Consider the following 27123-nt stretch of genomic DNA (forward strand, 5'->3'; position numbering starts at 1 on the left):
TTCCTCATTGATTCACTGCTTCTGGCGCGGATGCCAGCGTGTTTTGATCGCGTTATTGATTTTTCCATAGGGGCTTGAGATCAAACCCTGACAGCAGAGGTGCTAGGAATTCAAAAGCAAGCCGAAAATTGAAAGCAGGCGTTTGGGAAAGCAGAGGAAAGGATCTGATCTGATGTGATCTGATCCGATCTGATCTAGTCTGATCTGATCTGATCTGATCTGGTTGGATCTGATGTGTCTTTGTGGGTTGTTTTTATTTATGAGTGCGATGTGAATGTGCATGGCGCGGATGCTTGGAGCCCAAAGTTCAAGCACAAACACAGCTGTTTGGACTTCTTGTATAAAAACGAGCGTGGATACGATGGACATCTGGTTACATCTGGATGGATTGGTGGAGAAAGAGGATAAAAGACGAAGTCGCGCTGGGGAAACAGTATAAACACAGAGCTGCTGTGGTCGGGATCAACTGATGCAACCATTCCAGTGGTGTAACGGTAAGATCTGATCACCATCGAACCCTCTCTATCCTTGTCCTTCTCTCTTTTCTCCGTGGGTTGTTACCATTTTGACACACTCACTCCAAAATAAAGATATGATGGTGCATAAGGATGATTGACAAGTTCTTGGAGTCTGATCTACACTCTAAAAAATAAAGGTGCTTCAGTGGTTCTTCAAATCTCTGGATGGTTCCACGGAGAGTCAAAACTCTGTGATGAACCATTACATTATGTGAAAGGTTCTTCACATTGGAAATGGTTCTTCAGAGCCTGGCATTCTTTTACCATTTGCTGGTCAATGCACAGAGGCTATGTTTACACAAATCTGTCTTCACTGCTCAAACAAATGGTTTAAATGGTTCTTTAAAGAACTGTTGCATGAACGGTTCTTTGAAGCCCTGAAAAAAGGTTCTTCTATGGCATCGCCCTGAAGAACCGGTACTGGCCCCATTATTTTTTAGAGTGTAGACAGATGTTTGTGCAGTGGTGGTCACCAACCCTCCTGCACAGTTTATCTCGTGATCTGGTTAATCCAGACCTCATGGATATCTGACCCTACAGATTCCCCAATCCCTGTCCCAAGTGAAAGATCTGCCCATATCTCATCTCATCTCATTATCTCTAGCCGCTTTATCCTTCTACAGGGTCGCAGGCAAGCTGGAGCCTATCCCAGCTGACTACGGGCGAAAGGCGGGGTACACCCTGGACAAGTCGCCAGGTCATCACAGGGCTGACACATAGACACAGACAACCATTCACACTCACATTCACACCTACGGTCAATTTAGAGTCACCAGTTAACCTAAGCTGCATGTCTTTGGACTGTGGGGGAAACCGGAGCACCCGGAGGAAACCCACGCGGACACGGGGAGAACATGCAAACTCCGCACAGAAAGGCCCTCGCCGGCCCCGGGGCTCAAACCCAGGACCTTCTTGCTGTGAGGCGACAGCGCTAACCACTACACCACCGTGCCGCCCTGCCCATATCTGATATCTGATAATGACATCCTCTGGATCTAATGATCCAACATGTACCAAGCTTCCAACTTATGCAAATGATCACAGGGGACATTCAAGACAATTGATGTGTTCAGGTTAAAGGCTTCTCATCTCATCTCATTATCTCTAGCCGCTTTATCCTTCTACAGGGTCGCAGGCAAGCTGGAGCCTATCCCAGCTGACTACGGGCGAAAGGCGGGGTACACCCTGGACAAGTTGCCAGGTCATCACAGGGCTGACACATAGACACAGACAACCATTCACACTCACACTCACACCTACGCTCAATTTAGAGTCACCAGTTAACCTAACCTGCATGTCTTTGGACTGGGGGAAACCCACGCGGACACGGGGAGAACATGCAAACTCCACACAGAAAGGCCCTCGCCAGCCACGGGGCTCGAACCTGGACCTTCTTGCTGTGAGGCGACAGCGCTAACCACTACACCACCGTGCCGCCCTTCAGGTTAAAGGAAAGTAGGAAATGATTCCCAGGTGAAAATGACTCCCAGGGCCCTGAGTAGGCAAACTGGAATTTACAAAAATTCTCCATGAGGACAAGAATTTTTATTTTTCTGTGGTGGAAGGTTTATGTTAATGCACTGTTTCTGAAATGTTATCGTTTCTAGAGTCACAACTTGCACTTGTATGGTGGATGCACCACACACACACTCACAAAAAAAAAAACGGTTTAAAAATGTCTATAATTGTTGAGTTTTCTGGAAGGACATGTTTATAAAACGTTCATGAAAGAAGTCTCCAGTGTAAGTGCATTGTAAGCCATGGGGGAATCCATGGCCAAATGGTTAGCGAAGCAGCTTTGGAACCAAAAGGTTGCAAGTTTGCTTCCCTGGATGAGCAGGAATGTATGAAGTGCCCTTGAGCAAGGCACCTAACCCCCACCAGCTCCCCAGGCTGCTCTGGGTGTGTCGCTCTGGATAAGCATGCCTGTAATGTAACTTATGGAGTTTTGAGTGTTTTTCCACCACAGGAAAGTCTTCAGGACAGAAGAGTTTACGTTGTTGTGGCTTCTCAAAGCAACATGAAAAGCTGTGATTTTTTTTTTCGTCTTATTAATGTAAAAAGAGACAGAGGAAAAAACAGAGAGGTGGAGGAACAAGTTACAAGGGTAAAAATGTGTCATTGTTGAATAAATTAAAATGTTTAATCGTTGTCAAGTTGCAAACCGACATTTTAAGTTCAACAGTTTCTTTATTTAAAAAAAAAAGGTTCAAATGGGGCAGCACAGTGGTGTAGTGGTTAGCGCTGTCGCCTCACAGCAAGAAGGTCCTGGGTTCGAGCCCCGGGGCCGCCGAGGGCCTTTCTGTGTGGAGTTTGCATGTTCTCCCCGTGTCCGTGTGGGTTTCCTCCAGGTGCTCCGGTTTCCCCCACAGTCCAAAGACATGCAGGTTAGGTTAACTGGTGACTCTAAATTGAGCGTAGGTGTGAATGTGAGTGTGAATGGTTGTCTGTGTCTATGTGTCAGCCCTGTGATGACCTGGCGACTTGTCCAGGGTGTACCCCGCCTTTCGCCCGTAGTCAGCTGGGATAGGCTCCAGCTTGCCTGCGACCCTGTAGTAGGATAAAGCGGCTAGAGATAATGAGATGAGATGAGATGAGATGAGGTTCAAATGGGAGGAATAAATGCCAAAAAAAAAACCAGACACCAAAATGTGAATGTTTGTTAAAATATAACCGGTTGATAATCGGTGACCTTGAGATGGTCAGTGTCTTAGATGTGCTCATGACATCTTTGATATTCTTAAAAGGAAAAAAAACCTTTCTTTTCTTTCATAATTGTGATAGTTTACAGCTCATATTTATTGTCCCGCACTCGTTTCCTGGAGAAACAATAAACAATATTTCATTCCAGTGTGTATGTTACAGGTCAGAATTGTAGGTCAGGTGGAATTTTTCAACCTAGGTTAGAATTTTTAACCCAGTTCATAATGTACTACTTGTATTAGGGAGACTTACAATATCTAGGGTTAGGTTTAAGGTTAGGATTTGGGAAGACTTTGTATTTTAAACTATTTGATGACGTAAAAAGACTGGACTCATTAATACATTCAATATACCAAAACTGTCACTCCTTTTATTGCAATCATCACTGGTCTAGTGGTTGAGGTGTTGGATCAAGAACCAGAATGTCAAGGACGTAGTAGCTCATCTGGCCTGCCATCAAAACAACCATGACGACCAAAACATCAAACTGAACTGAAATGTGAGAGAGGACCAACGTCCACGACAAACTGTTTACAACAGGAAACTCAATAGAGGACTAAATTTTGTTCCCCGAGTGAAGATCAACCCAAAACATCGATCAGAACTGAATTCGGGTGATAAATGAGAGAGGAGATACAATCCTAGTCAGAAGGAAATGTGTTAAGTTGACCTGATGACTAATTTGTTCGCAAAAAATTGACAATACAATAACCAAGTGTTTAACTGAAAATAAACGAAGTTGTAAACAAACTGTTTACAACAGGAAAATCAACAAACAAACGACCAAGTTTTGTTTCTCATGGAAAGATCTACCCAAAACATCAATCAAAACTGAAATCGGATGAGAAATCAGAGAGGAGATACAATTCTAGTGTGAGGCCTGGAAAATTAGTTAATTTGGCCTAATTAGTAACTCATTAGCAAAAAATTTGGCAAAACAACAACCGACTTTTGTGCGAAGTGACGAGTTATTTCAGACAAAACAATTGGAATGGAAATCCGTGAAGAACTGACAGAGGAGATACGATTTAACTGAACTGTGGACGACGGACAGATCATGGATGCCACGCTATAGAGGTTTTCGACCCACGTGACCGTTGCCATGTCAACAAGTAGCCGGCGCCATTTTGACGGTCACAAATATGGCGACTACCGGTAGCGATACACTGTTGATCATGACGAAGTCTCATTGTCGAGTATTTTATCCGGCCTAGATGACGCGAGTAAGAAGCGATATCACCAGAAAATCAATGATGCTGGTGTACATGATCCGTACGTGTTACCAGGCTATCTTTTTCTGGCTTTGCAGCGCGGGTGATCTTCCTGACCTGCAGTCAGGCGTGTGGGAAATACCAGGGAAAAAACATAAAAGAAAAAGGAGCGAGATGCAGAAAACACCTTCACTATCCAGCGACGTAGAGCATTTACAGGGCGAGCAGAGGGAGAGGTATTTGCAAAAATTAAGGTTAGCAGGCTTAGAGAACGACGTTTACCTGCTTCCACCAGGATTGTTCACTGACGTACGGAAGTACACGAAGCCCTCGTCTTTACCTGACTTCGGCCCACATGATCTGTATACCTATGTCGTTAAAAACCAGGCTGGGTAACATGCCTACATCAGCGGGTCGTCCCTGGAGCCGGTGGTCGCCATCTTATTACAGCTAAGGTTTGTTCACATTTTCATTTACTTTCGGTCCTCAGGATAAACAAAATGTTATTAAATGTCATTGAAATAACTTCTTAGTCTGTTGAGACATGGCCCGTTATAAATTTGCTGTTACCAGGCAATGACCAAGAACTGTATTATTAGGGTCGGTGTAGTTGTAGCCGTGCACTAGCAGCTAGCTGTTAGCACTAGCTAATGTCAACAACAGTAGCTAGTATGTTACTGTAGCAATGTTTATGTTCAGTCATTTGGATGACTGTTAAAACCTTTCAGTCTCAAGTTTTTCCTTTACTGTATTTACTAGTTTACTGAGCTAGCGCGCTTGCTCGGGCAGGCTGGGAGAGAGCGCGCTAGCTCGGGCAGGCTGGGAGCGAGCACGCTAGCTCGGGCAGGCTGGGAGCGAGCGCACTAGCTCAGTAAACTAGTAAATACAGTAAAGGAAAAACTTGAGACTGAAAGGTTTTAACAGTCATCCAAATGACTGAACGTAAACATTGCTACAGTAACATACTAGCTACTGTTGTTGACATTAGCTAGCTTGACCTTCAAAATGGCGGACACCGGGGCGTCACGTCACCTGTGACGTCACGTCGAAATCCTCTATAGCAAGAGCTCGTTGGCCTTATGGACAGATGAGCGAATCAGAAGGTTCCGAGTTTGAATCCTGGTTAAGTATAAAAAATGATATTTTAAAAAAATGCTAATTAGGTAAATAGGAACAGGTAGGCAGACAGACAAGAGGAAATACTACAGTAGGTAGGTGTAGGCAGAGAGGAAATGGATGGAAGAAGGAGAAACAAAAGAAGTGATGGAAAGACTCTTCCCTTTTAAGAATCTTAGATAATTCAAAATTTTACAGAGGTTGGAAATTATGAACTAGGTTAAAAAATTTAACTCAAGTAAAAAAAAAATCACTTAGGTTGAAATGTTTTTATCTGTAGCATCCTGTGTTGTGTCGCAACTTCCCAGTGGCGCTGGAGTGTCCTTTCCAGGACACAGGCCCGGGCAAAGGTGTTTAAGTGATTAGGGGACAGGCTGTTGCCCATGTAGCAAGTCGCCCCTCTCCACTACACCAGTGTGGTCCAAGGGAGAGGCAGGAGCCAATGCAGCTTGGCACTAGTGTAGTCATAGGTTTGATTTGGGGTTTTTTCTTTCCCAAGACGGACTGCCTTCCAAGGCTGACGAGCTCCGTCTACCCGTGCTATTTTCCCATAGCTGGGGATCTGGTTCGTGGGTATCAGGGCGTGTCCACACGCCGGTGGGCCACGCATTCCTCATGTCTGGGGGCCAGACCTCCTCCGAGCTCCCTGCAGTTTAGCCTGGGGCCTTGCGGTGCCCAGTTTCCGTCTGTAGCCATGAGGAGGCACTGCGTAGGACTTGCTGTGGAGAGACTATGTACTGGCAGGAGAGACTTACGCACTGTACAGGACCGCTAGTCAGCGGTAAAGGCTGAAAGCGAGAGGTGGCAATCACACAAACGTTTCTCCTACACATTAGACGCATCGCACAGCCATTTACAAGACTACTTGTAACATCTCATCTCATTATCTCTAGCCGCTTTATCCTGTTCTACAGGGTCGCAGGCAAGCTGGAGCCTATCCCAGCTGACTACGGGCGAAAGGCGGGGTACACCCTGGACAAGTCGCCAGGTCATCACAGGGCTGACACATAGACACAGACAACCATTCACACTCACATTCACACCTACGGTCAATTTAGAGTCACCAGTTAACCTAACCTGCATGTCTTTGGACTGTGGGGGAAACCGGAGCACCCGGAGGAAACCCACGCGGACACGGGGAGAACATGCAAACTCCACACAGAAAGGCCCTCGCCGGCCACGGGGCTCGAACCCGGACCTTCTTGCTGTGAGGCGACAGCGCTAACCACTACACCACCGTGCCGCCCCTACCTGTAACCTATACAATGTATATATAGAGAAAGGATTATTAAAAAGAGAGGACAATTAAAAGTCCACTTGACCATTTATCTCGATCATATCTCACGGTGTAGAAGGTTCAAGGGGCACTTGATATGAATTATAATATGCAGAAGCAAAACAAAAAAAATTTCCATAAAAATAACAAAGAACAATAAAAAGGGAAAAGAACAATACAGAAAACAATGCAATCATAGCTAAAATCCAGTGAGCTCTTTGTTCTTGTCGGAATCTTTTGACAGCAGGATTACACTGCTTACTGTTTTGGAAGGTTTAAATTTCTTTGGTGTTAATATTCTTGTCAAAATTCACAATTTTTTAACCAATAATATCAACTCAACTTGTATATTTCTATTTTATACATCATTCCTTCCATATTTATTGAAAAGAAAGACCTGAGGAGACACTTTCGGTCTCCTGAAGACTTTAATATTAGATGTTTTTCTCTCCTGAAACACAAAGGCACACGTTTCATTCTCAGCCCTGTTTTTTTATAACTGCGTGAACCGAGGAACAGCATAGCAACACACTGACTCATTACCTCATTATATGTCAGTATTCTCCAAATGGCTCCATTATGACGTGTGAGCAACATTAGAAAAGGACTTCTGTAAGTCCTACTAAAATAAGGAACAGACCGTTTCTTTTCTCCCAAACTTGCTTGCTTGTGAAGGACAGAGTCGGGTTTTTATTTTTATTTCGTACGTCAGAGCTGTAATAATCTCGATCTGAATGTTTGGAAGCTGTTGGAGAAAACCATCGCCTGGATGCATCTGATTTTCTTCGGAATTGGGGAACGCCGTCACCGTGTTCAGATGTGAGAGCTGTTCTTAGAAAGGGGGCTTTTTTCCACGCGTCGTCCTGGCAACATGTTGGTGCCCTTGGTGATATAGGTCAGCGGGCCAGCACAATGCGCACTGCTCACACCATGAGAGAAAGAAGCGCTGCAGTCATCATGCTTCATCAGGGAGACAATAATGACAGTATTAGGGTATAAAATAGCGCTTATGGTACTTCAGGGTATTTATTCTTATTGTATATTTTGTAGATGGTACTATAGTGCTGAAAGGAAAAGTTCCCCCTGATTTATTTTGCATGTAATGGTTTTCTAAATTACCCACAGTGCTGTTTGATGACCTTACAACCATGGTGCCAGATTAACCCTGCATTAACCCAAACCCTTAGCCATTGCTTCATCTCAACATCAAGAGATCGATGCAGTGGACGGCACAGTGGTGGTGTAGTGGTTAGCACTGTTGCCTCACAACAAGAAGGTTCTGGGTTTGAGCCCAGTGGCCTACGGGAGCCTTTCTGTGTGGAGTTTGCATGTTCTCCCCGTGTCTGTGTGGGTTTCCTCCACAGTCCAAAGACATGTGATTAGGTCAACATGGGGCAGCCTTGGGCTGAAGTGCCCTTGAGCAAGGCACCTAACCCCTAACTGCTCCCTGTAGCATAGCTGCCCACTGCTCTGGGTATGTGTGTGTGCTCATTGCTCACTCGTGTGTGTGTGTGTGTGTGTGCGCATGCATCTTCTTCTCTTCTTCACAACACTTCACGGTAGACGATTTTGAGCCTTCCAGGGGTCAACCGGTACACATTCCGGGCCCTTCCATCAGAACACGAGAGTCGGAGAGCTACTTTGACAACCAGTAGGGTGTGGCTTCCCTCCCTGGGAAGTTTCATCATGTTGAAAATTACCGTGGGTCAAGCGCCGGATTAAATCATCCGTCGCAACTGTGAAGGCTGTAATGGAAATTTCTCATAAACACTTCAGAACGCTTAGCAGTCGTCTTTTCAGTTATTTATTATAGTAGATCATATAAACAGATATATAAAATAGGAAGGGAAAGAAGAGAAGACACCACTTCTGATGCCGAGAGTACGCGCACTCTGAGTTGTGTTTTAGGAATGTTATCTATTATACTCTGAAAGCATTCGCTCACTGCTTGTGTCTTCACGTGATTGGCTCAAGATTTTCTATGAAGCTTTGTTAAAGCGTGCACCTGGCGTGCGCTGGTATGTGCAGGCGGATGCGAGTTAGGGAGAGCTCAAGCTCCCTGCTTATCACCACCGAGGTCAGGAAAGGTGTTTACATCATGAGAAGATGTGTAGTTAGGACGAACTCAAGCACCCTGCTCATTACCACCAAGGCCACAGAAAAGCGATTACAACATTGGAAAAAACATCTTTCTCAGTATATTAGGCCACTTGAGCTCAACACACAGAAACACAGAGAATAGGAATGTTCATCCACTAAATTTCCCTCACAAGGCATCCTTGAGCATCCCTGAGGCCTACGTAAGGCTTATGTGGGCTGCTGGGGGTTACCGTAGCATTCCGTCGCAAACATCAAGCTCAAAATGTTCACGGAACAACATTCTGCAGAAAGTGAGAAGTTTGTCTAGGGGGCGTGGTTTATTTTGTCTCGCTGTGACAAAACATACTGCAGCCATGAAAACCATACGCACTGCTGTCATTGCCGCAAGGCCATATCAAGTCAAGTCAAGTTTATCTGTATAGCGCTTTTAACAATAAACATTGTCACAAAGCAGCTTTACAGAATTTGAACGACTTAAAACATGAGCTAATTTTATCCCTAATCTATCCCCAATGAGCAAGCCTGTGGCGACGGTGGCAAGGAAGAACTCCCTCAGAAGACATGAGGAAGAAACCTCGAGAGGAACCAGACTCAAAAGGGAACCCATCCTCATTTGGGCAACAACAGACAGCATGACTATACAGGGCTCGAAATTCGCGGTGGTCCGGTCGCCCAAGGCGACTTGTCATTTGGCGGGTAATTCCTGTCACTAGCCAGCCCGGCTGGCTAGTTGAAAATAAAAAATATATATGAAGCGAAGATTCAGACACACCGTCAACTAAAGCCGCCACATATTAAGCGTGTGCCGTGTCTTTGTTAATCGATGTGTTTATCGGCAGGACGGAAACTACCGAAGAATTCCGAATCATATCGTGTACGAGTCAGGCTGTCAGTTTTTTCACTACTGCACATGCATATAACGCATCTCGTTGAATATCGCGGTAATCACGTGTAGTATTGGACCAGGTGGGTGGAGCACAGAAGCACGGCAGGCCAGAACTGAGTTCTCAATGAACTATTTATTGCTAGCTTTTCAGCCTTTTATCACTTCCCAGCTGCGCGCGTGCACACACACACACACACACACACACACACACACACACACACACACGTGTTCTGGTTGGGGAGAGAGAGCTCCCTTTCTCTGCTCTCCTCTCCTTTTAAAGGGCGCGGTCACTGGGGAAGATACACAAACACAAGTTAATCCCCATCAGGTGCAATGATTCCACCACTTACGGTACCTTCCCTGACTCCGCCCTCCATTCACAGACCGACGCTTGGCCACGCCCCCGCTGCCACATCATGTTATCAAATTCAATAGATGTGGCCACATTATCGCCCACTTAAACACGTGTTTTTGTTGTTATTTACATCTACATCTGCCAAAGCTACGTTGCGATGTGGAATTTTCTGAAAGGTGTACAGAAACTGCCAGAGACGGGGACAAAGCGACCTCGGTCTGAAGAGGAGAAAAAGGCCGCCGATAAAGCGTACGAGAAGGAGAAACGACAAAGGACTTATAAGCAAACGTGGGAGCAGGGTAGGCCTTGGCTGCGATACGATTTTTATGGAATAATTAATTTTTTTCAAGTTGATTCCTAGTCAATATGAAGCTCCGAATGCTTTCTGTCTCATAAATGATTAAATACAGAAAGCATGTTGGACATATTTTGGGTGCTATAGTCATGATAGTAAGTATATTTGCTTTCAATACTCATACACCAAGTTGCCAAGTTTTCCAATATATTATTATTTGTTGATATTATATTAGGGGGCGGCATGGTGGTGTAGTGGTTAGCACTGTCGCCTCACAGCAAAAAGGTCCGGGTTCGAGCCCTGTGGCCAGCGAGGGCCTTTCTGTGTGGAGTTTGCATGTTCTCCCCGTGTCCGCGTGGGTTTCCTCTGGGTGCTCCGGTTTCCCCCACAGTCCAAAGACATGCAGGTTAGGTTAACTGGTGACTCTAAATTGAGCGTAGGTGTGAATGTGAGTGTGAATGGTTGTCTGTGTCTATGTGTCAGCCCTGTGATGACCTGGCGACTTGTCCAGGGTGTACCCCGCCTTTCGCCCGTAGTCAGCTGGGATAGGCTCCAGCTTGCCTGCGACCCTGTAGAACAGGATAAAGCGGCTAGAGATGATGAGATGAGATGAGATATTATATTATGGTGCTCTGTGTTGTTCTCATTTATGTATTTAACAACAGTATCAAAATACTCGGATCTTGAAATAAATGCACATTAGTCATGAACAATGGTAATGACTCTCTTTTGCGTTATTTTTGACAGAAGTAAAATTCATACATGAACAAATTTTGGCGAGTTGATTTTCTGTTTGGCAAGTTACTTTGGAAGGTAACTAGTCCGGCTGGCTGGTGAAGAAAAAAATGAATTTCGAGCCCTGCTATAACATTAACAGTTTTAACATGAAGTCAGTTTCGTTGATGTTGTAACTCTTCATTGATGGAAACTTGAGTGCAAAACTATTCATGACAACTGCAGTCCTAAAGTTAGCAAGTCCACTGTAGTCCTCAGCCATAAAAGCATTACTGTAAGAGTCCAGAGCGTCCTCCAGGTGTGACTTTCAACTGTCCACATAAAGCAGCAGCCACTACACCGTCAACAAACTCGAGTGAGCAAGCGAGTGGGGGACTGACAGCATCCATACATCCCAGTTTACCAAAACACACTATGCCTGAGGATCCTCCAGATCTACTCCTTTACCTCATAAACACCATCAACACAAGGCTTGACTAAACAGATATGTTTTCAGCCGAGACTTAAACGCTGAGACTGTGTCTGATTCCCGAACATTACTTGGAAGGCTGTTCCATAAATGTGGGGCTTTGTAAGAAAAGGCTCCACCCCCTGATGTAGCCTGCACCTTTTGATCTAAGTAGGCGTGGCGGGTCATAGAGGACCAGAAGTTCACTGTTGCCCCTTTTCCACCAAAGCAGTTCCAGGGCTGGTTCGGGGCCAGTGCTTAGTTTGGAACCGGGTTTTCTGTTTCCACTGACAAAGAACTGGCTCTGGGGCCAGAAAAACCAGTTTTAGGCTAGCACCAACTCTCTGCTGGGCCAGAGGAAAGAACCGCTTATGTCAGCGGGGGGGGGGCGGAGTTGTTAAGACCAACAACAATAACAAGACCGTGAAAGATCACCATTTTTAAGCGCCGAGAAGCAGCAGCTGTACAAACACGAAGTCTCATCTCATTATCTCTAGCCGCTTTATCCTTCTACAGGGTCGCAGGCAAGCTGGAGCCTATCCCAGCTGACTATGGGCGAAAGGCAGGGTACACCCTGGACAAGTCACCAGGTCATCACAGGGCTGACACATAGACACAGACAACCATTCACACCTACGGTCAATTTGGAGTCACCAGTTAACCTAACCTGCATGTCTTTGGACTGTGGGGGAAACCGGAGCACCCGGAGGAAACCCACGCGGACACGGGGAGAACATGCAAACTCCACACAGAAAGGCCCTCGCCGGCCCCGGGGCTCGAACCCAGGACCTTCTTGCTGTGAGGCGACAGCGCTAACCACTACACCACCGTGCCGCCAAACGCGAAGTCATCCATTATTATTATTGTTGTTGTTGCTGCTTCTTCCGTGTTTTTGCTTCGATATTCGCGCCAAGATTTATGCAAACGTAACGATGTAACTGACGTATACAGCGACGTAACTGACGTATACAGCGACGTAATGACGTGGCTTCCCTTAGCACCGCGAGCTATGGAAAAACAAACTGGTTCTCAGCTGGCTCGCAAGTTGAACGAGTTGTGAACCAGCACTGGCCCCGAACCAGCCCTGGAACTGATTTGGTGGAAAAGGGGTATCAGGTACTGTGGTGCGAGACCATTCAGTGCTTTAAAGGTCAATAGTAGTATTTTATAATCAATACGAAATTTGATTGGGAGCCAATGCAGTGTGGATAAGACAGGGGTGATGTGGTCATATCTTCTAGTTCTAGTAAGGACTCTTGCTGCTGCATTTTGAACTAACTGGAGCTTGTTTATGCACTTATTGGAACATCCAGACAGTAAGGCATTACAATAATCCAACCTGGAGGTAACGAAAGCATGAACTAGTTTTTCCGCGTCATGTAATGACATTAAATTTCTTATCTTAGCAATATTTCTGAGATGAAAGAAAGCTATCCGGGTAATGCTATCAATGTGAGTTTCGAATGAAAGACTGGGGTCAATAATCACTCCGAGGTCTTTTACTGCTGCACGTGAAGAAACAGAAAGGCCATCCAGAGTTACTGTGTAATCAGAAAACCTACTTCTAGCTGCATGTGGTCCGAGTACAAGTACTTCAGTCTTGTCAGAGTTAAGCAGAAGGAAGTTAATAAGCATCCAGTGTCTAATGTCCTTCACACATTCCTCAATGTCGATATCCACATTCCATATGTCGATATACGTCGCTGCCACCATTGGTTTTACCGGTGTCTTCTTGCACAACCGTCACAGTTATCATGGCTTCATTTACATATTTACTCCACCCAAATTTATGCGACAGATGACCTCCAAAATCTGCCGAAATGGCCATGGTAGGCCCCAGCCACGGTTCTTACAGATCAACCAGCTCTCTTACTTCCTCATCTGTACACTCTGCTCAAACAGTTCAGCTTCCAAATCTCCAACCACCATCAACCACTGATATCACCATCAACACATCATCTCGTAAATCTTAACTCGCTAACAAGCCGAGCCGAGTCTCTGCTGTCGTATATCTGCGCTGCATTCTAGGACTTTGACTCTAACACTTCTACGCTGGATTTCTCATTAATATGACCTTAAATGTTCCTTTCACCATGGATATGTCTAAATATTGAAGGAATCAGTTTGTAAATACTGTGTTACGTAAAATATATGAACAGACTGAAAATGTTGCATCTCTGGCCCAAGTTTTACCAATGACGGAAGTGTTTAGAAGGAAAAAAATCACTTTAATCACTCTAGTTTAATCAGTCTAAAGCTCTTGTTTTGTTTTCAAAGCTGCACTGATTCCTGAATTTATATGTGAAGCCCCTGATCCTGATCCTGATTCCTTGAGCGAGGAACTCAAAAGGAACTCGTTCAGCTCAGAAGCTCACTTTGTGAAATAGGATAAGAGAAATGAAGTGATGGTAGATTTGATTTCAGAGCATGTGAGTCATTATAGTGCACTAAAGCGCTGCTCAGCTGAATAGGACGGAACAAAAATAAAATTGGGCTGTTTATTGAATTTCGTCTGAGCAAGAGCACTTCATCCGAACCACGTGGATGAAGAGCGTGTGGATAAAAATGCCTTCTTCGAAAGTAAAAGACTTGTGTTAACTTGAATTCAGCTCATACGTTTGTCTTTTTCTCACATTTCAAACACTGTGTATTCAGATATTTGTAAAGTCCTAAGGTGAGTGTTTTGCTGTTTAGCATCACATGGTTTCAAGGAGCTAAATAATTAGCACATGTAAACTTTAGCAGAAGTGGAGTGATCTGTGTATCAGAAGGTACTTCATTTTCATTTTTTAAAGGCATTAATTGCACTTGATTCTTTGTCTGCACCGTAGCTTTTCTGTGCACCATTCTTGTTGGAACAAAATCATAAAATGGTCACAGGTCATTTGCAGAATGTGTACGGTGACTAATTTGATTTCTGTGAAATTTATACTCATGATTGAAGCATGCATTTGGTACGGTGCTAAACTCAAGGCTATAACTTTCCCTTACTCGATAGCATTGATAGTCTTGTAGCTCCAATGCAAAACTAAAAAAAGCAATGTAGTGGCAAAATTTCAGTAATGGTGTTCATTAATTCAACCACTTCTTCATGTGGGCAGCATTAGGGTTTCTGACTCATTATTCATATCCAATGCATTTTCATTACCCATGTTACTTCAGGGGGGCGGCACAGTGGTGTAGTGGTTAGCGCTGTCACCTCACAGCAAGAAGGTCCTGGGTTCGAGCCCCGGGGCCGGCGAGGGCCTTTCTGTGTGGAGTTTGCATGTTCTCCCCGTGTCCGCATGGGTTTCCTCCGGGTGCTCCGGTTTCCCCCACAGTCCAAAGACATGCAGGTTAGGTTAACTGGTGACTCTAAATTGACCGTAGGTGTGAATGTGAGTGTGAATGGTTGTCTGTGTCTATGTGTCAGCCCTGTGATGACCTGGCGACTTGTCCAGGGTGTACCCCGCCTTTCACCCGTAGTCAGCTGGGATAGGCTCCAGCTTGCCTGCGACCCTGTAGAAGGATAAAGCGGCTTGAGATAATGAGATGAGATGAGATGTTACTTCACTGTACTCACGGACCAGTTGAGTTTCTTTTTGTCTTCTTTAATTCTTGAACGTCTTGGTAACACAAAAGCATCTTCTTGGTACAAAACACAAAAAGGTAAGAATAAAACAACAATATCACTATAGTCAAATATTCATCTTCTCATAAGGCACAGGATGGACATGGACACGGACACGGTCAAAAAGCTATGTGCCTTCATTGCTGCGTGCACATCAACTGAACGGCACGCCTCTTATTCTAAATCACATGTATCCCATAGAATCCTACTAACCAATCAAAATTCAGCATTAATAATACGGTTCTAAATCTCCACATTTAAATTATATCTAGTCTAAAACATTACTAAATATTCTTCTGACTTATTTAAATTCAAAATTATTCATCAAAATTACTTTCTATAATTTGGCTCTAACAAGCAAAATTCCTCGGCTTAAGAACAATAACAAAATATAGCCGCAAGCAGCGATGAAGGACCCGAGCACCAAATCTAGCATGAATCCAACAAACTGCTTCGGAGGAGAATGTCAAAATGTAACACGTGTCAAAATGCACAAAACCAAAAATAACTCATTTCCTGTTGAGTATGGCTAATACAATGTACATTACAATTTTGTTCGTCTTGGAGCACCCCACACACCCACCAAATTTGACACGGATAGGTGAAACTATATACCGGGCAAAAGTCTCAGTGACATGTGGGGACGCCATGGAGTCCCCCAGACACACCCAGGGCCAAGCCTCTATTCCTGAGTATAGTGGTGGCCAGGACTGATGTGTGTACCAAATTTCATGAATTTTCGCCCATGGGAACTACCTCAAAAATGGCCAAGTGTTGAAGAAAAAATAATAATAAGAAGAAGAATATAATAAATAAAGGTCTCCAAAGCAGATCAGTGATTTGGGATTGCTTCTAAATGACGGGAAACTGCAGAAGCACCCTAGATAGAGAGTATGACAGGTTTGGACCAGTCCCAAACTTCAGAATTACCCTACACAGGAAGCAGGAGAGGGCGGCACGGTGGTGTAGTGGTTAGCACTGTCGCCTCACAGCAAGAAGGTCCGGGTTCGAGCCCCGTGGCCGGCGAGGGCCTTTCTGTGTGGAGTTTGCATGTTCTCCCCGTGTCCGCGTGGGTTTCCTCCGGGTGCTCCGGTTTCCCCCACAGTCCAAAGACATGCAGGTTAGGTTAACTGGTGACTCTAAATTGACCATAGGTGTGAATGTGAGTGTGAATGGTTGTCTGTGTCTATGTGTCAGCCCTGTGATGACCTGGCGACTTGTCCAGGGTGTACCCCGCCTTTCGCCCGTAGTCAGCTGGGATAGGCTCCAGCTCGCCTGCGACCCTGTAGAAGGATAAAGCGGCTAGAGATAATGAGATGAGATGAGGAAGCAGGAGATTTATGGATCAGTCCCAAACTGCAGAAGCACCTGACACAGGGAGTAGGAAAGATTTGGATCAATCCCAAACTGCAGAAGCACCCTATAAAGGGAGTAGGAAATGTATGCATCAATCCCAAACTATAAAAGCACTCTACACAGAGTATGACAGGTTTGGATCAACCCCAAACTGCAGAAACACCATACAGATGGAGTAGCAAAGATTTGGATCTATCCCAACCTGCAGAAGCACCCTATAAAGGGAGTAGGAAATGTATGCATCAATCCCAAACTATAGAAGCACTCTAAACAGAGTATGACAGGTTTGAATCAATGCCAAACTGCAGAAGCACCCTCTACAGGGAGTAGGAAATGTACGGTATGCATCAATCCCAAACCACAGAAGCACCATAAACATGGAGTAGGAAAGATTTGGATCTATCCCAACCTGCAGAAGCACCCTATAAAGGGAGTAGGAAATGTATGCATCAATCCCAAACTATAGAAGCACTCTACACAGAGTATGACAGGTTTGGATCAACCCCAAACTGCAGAAACACCATACACATGGAGTAGGAAAGATTTGGATCTATCCCAACCTATAAAGGGAGTAGGAAATGTATGCATCAATCCCAAACTATAGAAGCACTCTACACAGAGTATGACAGGTTTGAATCAATCCCAAACTGCAGAAGCACCCTCTACAGGGAGTAGGAAATGTACGGTATGCATCAATCCCAAACCACAGAAGCACCATACACATGGAGTAGGAAAGATTTGGATCTATCCCAACCTGCAGAAGCACCCTATAAAGGGAGTAGGATATGTATGCATCAATCCCAAACTATAGAAGGACTCTACACAGAGTATGACAGGTTTGAATCAATCCCAAACTGCAGAAGCACCCTCTACAGGGAGTAGGAAATGTACGGTATGCATCAATCCCAAACCACAGAAGCACCATACACATGGAGTAGGAAAGATTTGGAAAACATTCAAAATTTTAGCGCCTTGCAGTTCAGTGCAGCACACCTCCGGTATTCAGGCCCTAAATAAAAGTTTCGAATTGTGGATGAACTTTTCCTTCCATGTCATGTAGAAATCCCAGGGACAGAATTATTAGATTATGAGGACGGAATTCCAGTTTTATATGAGATTTTACTGTATATTTGAACCCTCTGTGTGTGTGAAGTTTGTGTGTAGGAGGGTTTGTGAGGCTTCTTGTCAGCATCCAAGCTGCAGGATAAATTTGGAGGGGTTTTTTTTGTTGTTGTTCTTGTTGTTCTTGCACAACACGAGCACTGAGAGGGAAGTCTGGCCTGCTCCCTGTACACGCCATCAGGGATGTGTTGCAATTTCCCGTCATTTAGAAGCAATCCCAAAATCACTGTTCTGCTTCGGAGACCTGTTGGAAAAAAACCAAAAAACTGTTCATCTCATTGACTTTTATGTGGTTTTAGGAGATAAGCACAGTTTCCGAAAAGCATTGCAATACAAAGGTCATGGTTAAATGGTTAGCTGGTAGAGCAAGAGCAAGCATCACATCAGTCTCTCTCTCTCTCTCTCTCTCTCTCTCTCTCTGTCTCTGCTAGTTAAATAAATATACGTTTTATGATGCTTTTTTGGAAACCAGACCCAGGCTTGTAAAAGTCTCATTGCTCTCACACAACCGCAGCTTGTTGTTTATCCCAGTATTGGCGCCTGTGAAAAATCGATGATATTTCCCAGAAGGCTGCAGTGTGCTATGGATCCTGAACAACTTCAAAATGAGGTTTTCTGTGTGTCACAGGAAGAGCTGATATATGTTGAGGTTTTCTATTTCAGTTATGGAAGGAGTCTCCAGTGGTAGTGTTTTGTAACAGTCAGAGGTAAAGCTGCACCATTAAATGAAACTATAAATGGATTAAAAAAAAAAGTAAGAAATCTCACTTACTTCAAGTGTGTGGTGCTTCTGCAGTTTGGGGTTGATCCAAACCTGTCATACTCTGTATAGGGTGCTTCTGTAGTTTGGGATTGATGCATACATTACCTATTCCCTTTATAGGGTGCTTCTGCAGGTTAGGATTGATCCAAATCTTTTCCACTCCATGTGTATGATGCTTCTGCAGTTTGGGGTTGATCCATAAATTTCCTGCTTCCTGTGTAGGGTAATTCTGCAGTTTGGGATTGATCCAAACCTGTCATACTCTCTGTGTAGGGTGCTTCTGCAGTTTGGGATTGATCCAAACCTGTCATACTCTCTGTGAGATGCTTCTGCAGTTTGGGATTGATCCAACCCTGTCATACTCTGTGCATAGTGCTTCTGCAGTTTGGGATTGATCCATAAATGTCCTGCTTCCCGTGTAGGGTAATTCTGCAGTTTGGGATTGATCCAAACCTGTCATACTCTCTGTGGGATGCTTCTGTAGTTTGGGATTGATCCAAATATTTCCTACTCCCTGTATAGGGTGCTTCTGCAGTTTGGAATAAATCCAAACCTGCCTTACTCTGTGTAGGGCACTTCTGCAGGTTGGGATTGATCCAAACCTGTCATACTCTCTGTGGGATGCTTCTGTAATTTGGGATTGATGCAAACCTTTCCCACTCCCTGTCTATGGTGCTTCTGCAGTTTGGGTTTGATCCAAACCTGCCATACTCTGTGTAGGGTGCTTCTGCCGTTTGGGATTGATGCAAACCTTTCCCACTCCCTGTCTGTGGTGCTTCTACAGTCTGGGTTTGATCCAAACCTGCCATACTCTGTGTAGGGTGCTTCTGTAGTTTGGGATTGATCCAAATATTTCCTACTCCCTATATAGGGTGCCTCTCCAGTTTGGAATTGATCTAAATGTTTTCTACTCTATGTGTAGGGTGCTTTTACAGATTGGGGTCAATCCATACATTTCCTATTCCCTGTGTAAGGTGCTTCTGCAGTTTGGGATTGATCAAAACATGCCATACTCTGTGTAGGGTGCTTCTGCTGCTTGGGATTGAGCCAGATGTTTTCTACTCCATGTGTAGGGTGCTTCTGTGGTTGTTCTACATCGTTCTTACTCCCTGTGTAGGGTGCTTCTGGTTTTTGGGATTGATGCATACATTTCCTGCTCCCTGTGTATGGTGCTTCTGCAGTTTGGGTTTGATCCAAACCTGCCATACTCTGTGTAGGGTGCTTCTGTAGTTTAGGATTGATCCAAATATTTCCTACTCTCTGTATAGGGTGCTTCTGCAGTTTGTGATTAATCCAGACCTGCCTTACTCTGTGTAGGGAGCTTCTGCAGGTTGGGATTGATCCAAATATTTTCGACTCCATGTGTAATGTGCTTCTGCTGCTTGATTGATCCAAATGTTTTCTACTCCATGTATAGGGTGCTTCTGTGGTTGATCTGCATCGTTCTTACTCCCTGTGTAGGGTGCTTCTGCAGTTTGGGATTGATCTTCTCCAACAAGTCGTGCACTATGCCACCCGTTACATTTCAGGACCTGCCGGTCAACATCTACATGGTGATCTTTGGGACAGGCATCTTCGTCTTCGTGCTCAGCCTCATATTCTGTTGCTACTTTATAAGGTAAGCTACGTACACATACACACACACACATATACACAAAATTCTGAGCTGAAAAGACAATGATGTGAAAGCCAGCAGCAACAGGAAGTGAGGCGGTAGGGGACAGGAAGTTGCCACAGTCATGTCACTAGGAGGCAGGTCATTTCCACCTCAGTGTGGATGCATTTAGGGCAAATGTGAAGCTATTTTCATCTGCTATTATTTACCGGACCAAACACACACGTGTGCATTATATAATAGCACAATACTACCAGCTCCCAGCGGGTTTTCTTTTCTTCTGATTGACTGAAGGTCATCAAAAAAATTACCCGGACACTTACGTATTTTCACCTTAACGCTCCTTCATTTATTTATTTATTTGTTAATTAATGCCTCTGTTGTTTTTTTTGTCTTCATTAGTAAGCTGAGACACCAGGCACAAAGCGAGAGGTTTGGATATAAAGAGGTAAGAGAGCAGCTTGAGATATAAATATACAAATATCATGCTTTTTGCTTTGTCTAAATAAGGTGTTGCTCAATATTCTGATTGGATGAAGAAAAACAGCCTGATAACTGCGTTGCACTGATTAATTTTTTTTTTATTACTGGAAAGCACACAGATAAAGCAGTAATCATGTTTTTTTTTAATGTTCTATATAAGAATACATTTATGTTCGAAAATCCACACATACACCTCACACGTCTGTGCAAACATGACATCACCATGAGTGTGTCTGTGGCAGTGTGTGGTGTTAAGTACAGTAGTTGCTCAGTGGGCTCGAGTGGCACAACAGAAAAGCGTTTGCCCTGTTGACCAGAGAACGACAGATTGAATCCCGACGCTGTCACAGATATCTATGACTGAAAGTCCAAGAGAGTAAAATTGGCCATGCGTTCTGGGTGGGAGGGGCATATTCCCTCTCCGCCATCAATCACAGTAACACGAGCATGTTCTTGAAGGAGAAGACTAAAACAGTATATAAGTATCAGGAGTTTACATGTTTTTTTTGGTCTGTATTCAATTGCAGGTCATCTTGAAAGGGGACACGAAGAAACTGAATCTTCATGGGGTAAAGACACAGAGCTCGTATTATCATCCTGTGTCCTGACACTAGCATGTTTTTGTCTTCGCTTGTATTTGTATTTCTCTGCATGTCCCTCTGTGCATTACTTTTAGTCCCCACTTGTTTCTGTTCCTCTCTTTTTTCTCCGTGCATCTCTCCGTTTCTATTTCTGTAAGTCCCCATATCTCGGGATATTTGTACGGCCCTGGATGTCTGTCTTTATACTTTGTCTATGTGTGTATCTGTATCCCTGTTTGTTTGTATGGCTTTTTATCTCTAGCTCTGTGTCTCTGTGCCACCTCCACAGCAGACATGTGCCGTGTGTCTGGAGGACTTCAGGGTGAAGGACGAACTGGGAGTCCTGCCGTGCCAACATGCCTTCCACAGGAGGTGAGGAAGACTTCCGAGTGATGTCTGGCCTATATCACAGACAAAACACTGAACACAACGGACCTGGATTTCATTATTCAGTTCTTCATCCAGGGCGGCACGGTGGTGTAGTGGTTAGCGCTGTCGCCTCACAGCAAGAAGGTCCTGGGTTCGAACCCCGGGTCCGGCGAGGGCCTTTCTGTGTGGAGTTTGCATGTTCTCCCCGTGTCCGCGTGGGTTTCCTCCGGGTGCTCCGGTTTCCCCCACAGTCCAAAGACATGCAGGTTAGGTTAACTGGTGGCTCTAAATTGACCGTAGGTGTGAATGGTTGTCTGTGTCTATGTGTCAGCCCTGTGATGACCTGGCGACTTGTCCAGGGTGTACCCCGCCTTTCGCCCGTAGTCAGCTGGGATAGGCTCCAGCTTGCCTGCGACCCTGTAGAAGGATAAAGCGGCTAGAGATAATGAGATGAGATGAGTTCTTCATCCAGGGCGGCACGGTGGTGTAGTGGTTAGCGCTGTCGCCTCACAGCAAGAAGGTCTGGGTTCGAGCCCCGTGGCCGGCGAGGGCCTTTCTGTGTGGAGTTTGCATGTTCTCCACGTGGGTTTCCTCCGGGTGCTCCGGTTTCCCCCACAGTCCAAAGACATGCAGGTTAGGTTAACTGGTGACTCTAAATTGACCGTAGGTGTGAGTGTGAATGGTTGTCTGTGTCTATGTGTCAGCCCTGTGATGACCTGGCGACTTGTCCAGGGTGTACCCCGCCTTTTGCCCGTAGTCAGCTGGGATAGGCTCCAGCTTGCCTGCGACCCTGTAGAAGGATAAAGCGGCTTGAGATAATGAGATGAGATCCCTTATTTTGACTTATTTCCCGCTGTCTTCCCGTTTTTTTATTTGCCCGAAAATATCCCGTATTTTCACAATATAAAAAAGTCGGTAGGTCCAGAATTCATGACGCGCCTCTGACAGGAGTTTACAGCAGGAAGTCGGGCCATGAATTCACGTCCCCGCCCTCTCAGGCATCAGTAATTACACGTCCGGAGGCGAGGCTGAACAAGTGATTAGGTCCAGTGTTGCCAGATTGGGTGGTTTCCCTCCCAAGTTGGCCGGTTTCAAGTGCATATTGGCGGGTTTTGAACATATTTTGGGCTGGAAAACGTCAGCAGTATCTGGCAACACTGATAGGTCTGAGGTGAAGATGGCAATGCTAATAGCTAAGAAAAACATTAGCCTCTCTTTCTTTGATGATTTCAACAAGTGCGTGGCTGGAATGTTCCCAGACTCTTCCATCGCAAAGAAATTTTCCATGGGGAAAACGAAAGCCTCCCAAATAATCAAAGGTAAACTACACGTTTACATTAAGTATGTCCTGGCTAAGACCTCATAAATAGCCTAGTGTAAACTAATTGGTGTATTAACTATTTTATCCACTCATTGTCTATTTTATTGTCTATCTGAAACTTACCCATTTTAAATCACTCTTGGTTTAATATCTTATATTATATTACTCTTTATCACTATCTATCTATCTATCTATCTATCTATCTATCTATCTATCTATCTATCTATCTATCTATCTATCTATCTATCTATCTATCTAGTGTTCCGAGGCCATGACTATGGTAAAACCATAATAAATTGCAATGGAATTGAATTTATTGACTGGTTATATAATGACCTTTCTTATTTTAACATAAGATACGTATTTTAGCCCTTAATTTGGGAAATAACTGGTACCACTGAAAGCAAATAAAAATAAATGTATAGTTTATTCACAAATGCACTCTATAAACCATAAGCATATTGAGTTTGGGTCTTGGCTATCACCAACATGCACCAGAGTACAGGAAATCACAAATACTAGATAGAAAATTGCCCCCCATTCAACTACACACCCACTTTTGGTGAAGGGTATGACTTTCCGAAATTTTCCCTTATTTTGAGTTAAAAATCTGGGAAATATCCCTTTTTTCAAACCTCAAAGTTGACAGGTATGCCCTGTAGAAGGATAAAGCAGCTAGAGATAATGAGATGAGTTCTTCATCCACTTAAACTTAACAAAGGCATCAGACACCTCATCAGATTTTTAAATATGGTGCAAAATATCGGAAATTTTTTCGAGGTAATTTGGGGAAAAGGAAAAAAAAACAAGCTAGATCTCACTGATTACACTGACTTGAGAATTACCGGGGGGGTGACCTAATGAGTGCTCTCTTAGTGGGTGGGGCATACTCTCTCTCTCTCACCACAGAAGATCTCACTAGCCAATCGTATGCATCAGTGAGCTCACGTATGAGGATAGGGCTTTTTTGCTGAGTGTGGACCGTAGCTTGAGCAGTAGTTTAGAAATGTTGCGGCATTTCCAATTAAATTTTTTGCCTCTGCCAGGAGGTTAAAGGTCTTTACACATGAAATTGTGATGCGCTGGTGCTGTGCTGCGTCTGTCAGTAGTGTCCTAAGTGAATGATAGAGGCATCTAGTAGTGATAAAGACATAATAATTATAGATATGTTCCAAGAAAGACAAAGTTTTAGGTAGAGCTGTTAGTTGTTAGAACGGAGATAAGAACATGGAGAGTTTTGTTACTCCTCATAATCAAGAGTTGAAGCTGTAAGACAGGATATTGGGCAACAAGAAACAAAGCAATGCCCATGGTGTTGTGTTCACGGGTGAAATGTAGCTGCTCTACACCGGGGCATAGCAGAGGCTCTCCACTACATTGGAGGCCATGTTGCTGTGTTTCTTTTCTGTTTGGTGTGACGTCAATGGAACCCAGTAGAACCCTCATTTGGTTGGTAAGATAATCATATTCCCATCTGAAATGTTGCACCAAATAAGACAGATCCAATTTTATTTTTCATCGTACCAAATTTCATTCTTGGTGTGTAAAGACTCATAAGAACACATGTATTTGTGTTACATGACCTGCGTGATTTCATGCTAATATTTCATCCGAACATTCAGTCTTGGTGTCCAAGGGACTTCAGGCTTGGACATAGATTGATCTTTGTACAAGATAATTACTTGACACATACAGTACATGCAAATCAAAATAGAACCGGTTCTTTTGCAATGAACATCTGTCTTTGTATTAAAACCCTAATAAAAAAAATTCATGAACTGAACTGATGAGAGAATTTTGAATAAAGGTGCTATAGTCAGCATCACTAGCTTATTACCTTTTTGCTCATTAAATGTGACGTGCATGTTTTTGCAGGTGTGTGGTGAAGTGGCTGGAGGTGCGGTGTGTGTGCCCCATGTGTAACAAGGCCCTGGGTGGAGGATCGGAGCAACACCATGGCATTGGAACTCTGCTGGATGAACTGGTCTAGAGGAGACAAAACTGGCTCGAGTATGAAGAGATACTTTAACTTTCATGGTTTAATTTGAAATTTGACTCCAAGCTGCTGGAGTTTTTGGTTGACACAGGCTTTGTCTCAAACTGGAACTCTGAGTAAACAGAGGAGAAACATGGCCGAAGAAGAAGAAGGAGCCGAGATGATTCATGTACATTCCAGCGATGTTCTGTAAACTGCCACTTAACTGAACACTGCCACTGATAAGACCGAGATGGTTGTACACAATGCTGTGTGTGTGTGTGCACGTGCGCGAGTGCATGTGTGTGTGTTTTATCACTAACTCCAGCTACATTCTCACAAACTATCAACAGTCCTTCTGAAACACCAGCACGGATTCATGATGGGATTTTTTTGTAATGTTTAAAAGTGTTTCTAAACTTGTAACAATCATGATTTTAAAAACTGCAAGTAATAATGTTGCCATACAGTGGCTTTAGCTAGTTTTTCTGTTCTAAGTCTTCTTTTGACAATTTTCTGGGCCAGAAATTGGCTTCGCCCCCAGCCACACCAGACCTTTGCCTCTTTTCTCCTAAAAGGCTATCTATAAGTTCTATACAGAAGAAGAAGAAGACAACGGCTTGGTAGAAATGTTTTTCAATTGCAATTCATTGATAAATCGCATACTGCTTCTTTAATTTTAAACAGATGACCAGCCTTTCTTACAATTGTTCTAGATTTTAGAAATGTGCGGTGGAAAAGTGATAGACATAGTTTAGGGAATACAAACACACAATATGGAAAAAAATTACCTCCGAGTATAAATTAGTGAAATCATTAGCCTAATTCATTATCTATTTTATACTTAGTGGACATATTTTGCATATCATGTGTGTTTCTATCCCGTAAAATATTTGTTTTAATTGAAATTCATCCCACAAGTGGAAGAAGTCTCTAGAAATCACATACTTTAAGGAATACAAACACACTATATACAAAATATGGTCAGTGAGCATTAATTGACTAATATTTAGTGACTAAACACACAGCTGTTGAGTCTTTTATAGCAGAAACAAGATAAACCCATGGGAAATATCAATGTTTACCTCAGATGTGTTGGTAAATTAGTAAGAAAAGTCTTTGTAACACTAAAATTACAGAGTAATTACATTTAGCATTGAGCGCTAACCAAATTCCTTTGGCTTCTGCCAAAACAAAAAAAAAATATCAACAACTCCTGAACTGGAAGCTATTAAAAAAAAAAAAAAATCAGTGAAGTCATGAATATTTGAAGAGTGTTCTGTGTATGTGGAATTTTTTTTTTTTTAAACAAATACACAGCCTCCATTTTGACACAGAACCCTTCATGTAGAAAATATTGTTGCTAGGCAACTTAGAAATGAGACCCTGAGCATAAACTAGCTAGTGACAGATGCTAACTAGCAGATTCAGTTAGCTAGATTGTAACAGGGCTTTTTTTAATGGATAATCTAAAGGCAAAATGACAACAGAAACGAGACAAAATTGTCAGAAATATCAATATTTCTCTCAGATATGTTGGTAATTTAGACATAAAAGGCTTTATACAGCTGAAATAATGCTGTAATTACTAAACTGCTAATCAAGTGCTAATAAAATCTTAGCAAGGAAAAAGAGCTTGAATATTGTCATGTTTATGAAATATTTCCTATTATAAGATTAAACTAAACATTATTATTATTATTAAACCTGTTTCTAGTAAGTCTTTTTTTTTTTTTACATTTAAGCTGTCAGATCATTTTCTGATTCTAAGCATTTGTTTCTAGAAAGAAGAAAGATTATCTGACAATAGAATATGAAACTGTTGAAATGTGTAAAAGCGTCTTTAAAAAGGATAAATAGATAAAAAGGAAGAAAGAAATGAACACGATCCTGAATGTAGCAAAAACTGAATCTGTTTTGTGAATTTTTATAATTAAATAGTGAAATATTTGTAAAATATTTGTAAAAAAGAAAGAAAGAGGTGTATTGCCCATCTTATGTTCATGTGGAATTCAGCACTGAATATGTTGGAATTGTGTGTGATCGGTTTGAATACACAGTGCCAACGTTAGTTCACATGTGTATTAAGTTTTTCCTCTCTTTGTGTCTTTCGGTTTTGTAACTGAGTAAATATTCATGTTGAAACATTCCATTGTTTATGTCAGTGTTCAGAATAAATCAGAGCTGCAATGCTTTAGTGTTCACCAGTCTTTAGTCTGTGTGTGTGTGGGGAGGGTTATAGTGTTATACCTTAGAAGGTATATCAATGTAAGTATGCCTTGAAT

The 27123-nt window shown here is 43.3% G+C and overlaps 1 protein-coding gene across 2 annotated transcripts; it reads left to right on the forward strand.

Moving 5' to 3' along the window:
- rnf122 (ring finger protein 122) lies at positions 1-27045 on the forward strand. Of its 2 annotated transcripts, none has more exons than XM_060931219.1 (6): positions 1-494; positions 19956-20112; positions 20512-20557; positions 21120-21161; positions 21463-21545; positions 24739-27045. In XM_060931219.1, exons 1-6 carry the CDS (start codon positions 470-472, stop codon positions 24851-24853), a joined length of 468 nt encoding a protein of 155 aa, XP_060787202.1. In that variant the 5' UTR covers positions 1-469; the 3' UTR covers positions 24854-27045. The 2 variants fall into 2 exon arrangements, with proteins under 2 accessions (XP_060787202.1, XP_060787204.1); XM_060931221.1 differs by having other exon boundaries at positions 21466-21545.
- The last annotated feature ends 78 nt before the right edge of the window (positions 27046-27123 follow it).

This window comes from Neoarius graeffei, chromosome 10 (genome assembly GCF_027579695.1).
Source record: "Neoarius graeffei isolate fNeoGra1 chromosome 10, fNeoGra1.pri, whole genome shotgun sequence".
NCBI classification, from domain to species: domain Eukaryota; kingdom Metazoa; phylum Chordata; class Actinopteri; order Siluriformes; family Ariidae; genus Neoarius; species Neoarius graeffei.

Coding starts and splice junctions, on each gene's coding strand:
- rnf122 (XM_060931219.1), top strand. CDS start 470: ATGCAACCATTCCAGTGGTGTAACG. Junction 20,558..21,119: donor AGAGGTTTGGATATAAAGAG/GTAAGAGAGCAG, acceptor ATTCAATTGCAG/GTCATCTTGAAAGGGGACAC. Junction 21,162..21,462: donor AGAAACTGAATCTTCATGGG/GTAAAGACACAG, acceptor CCACCTCCACAG/CAGACATGTGCCGTGTGTCT.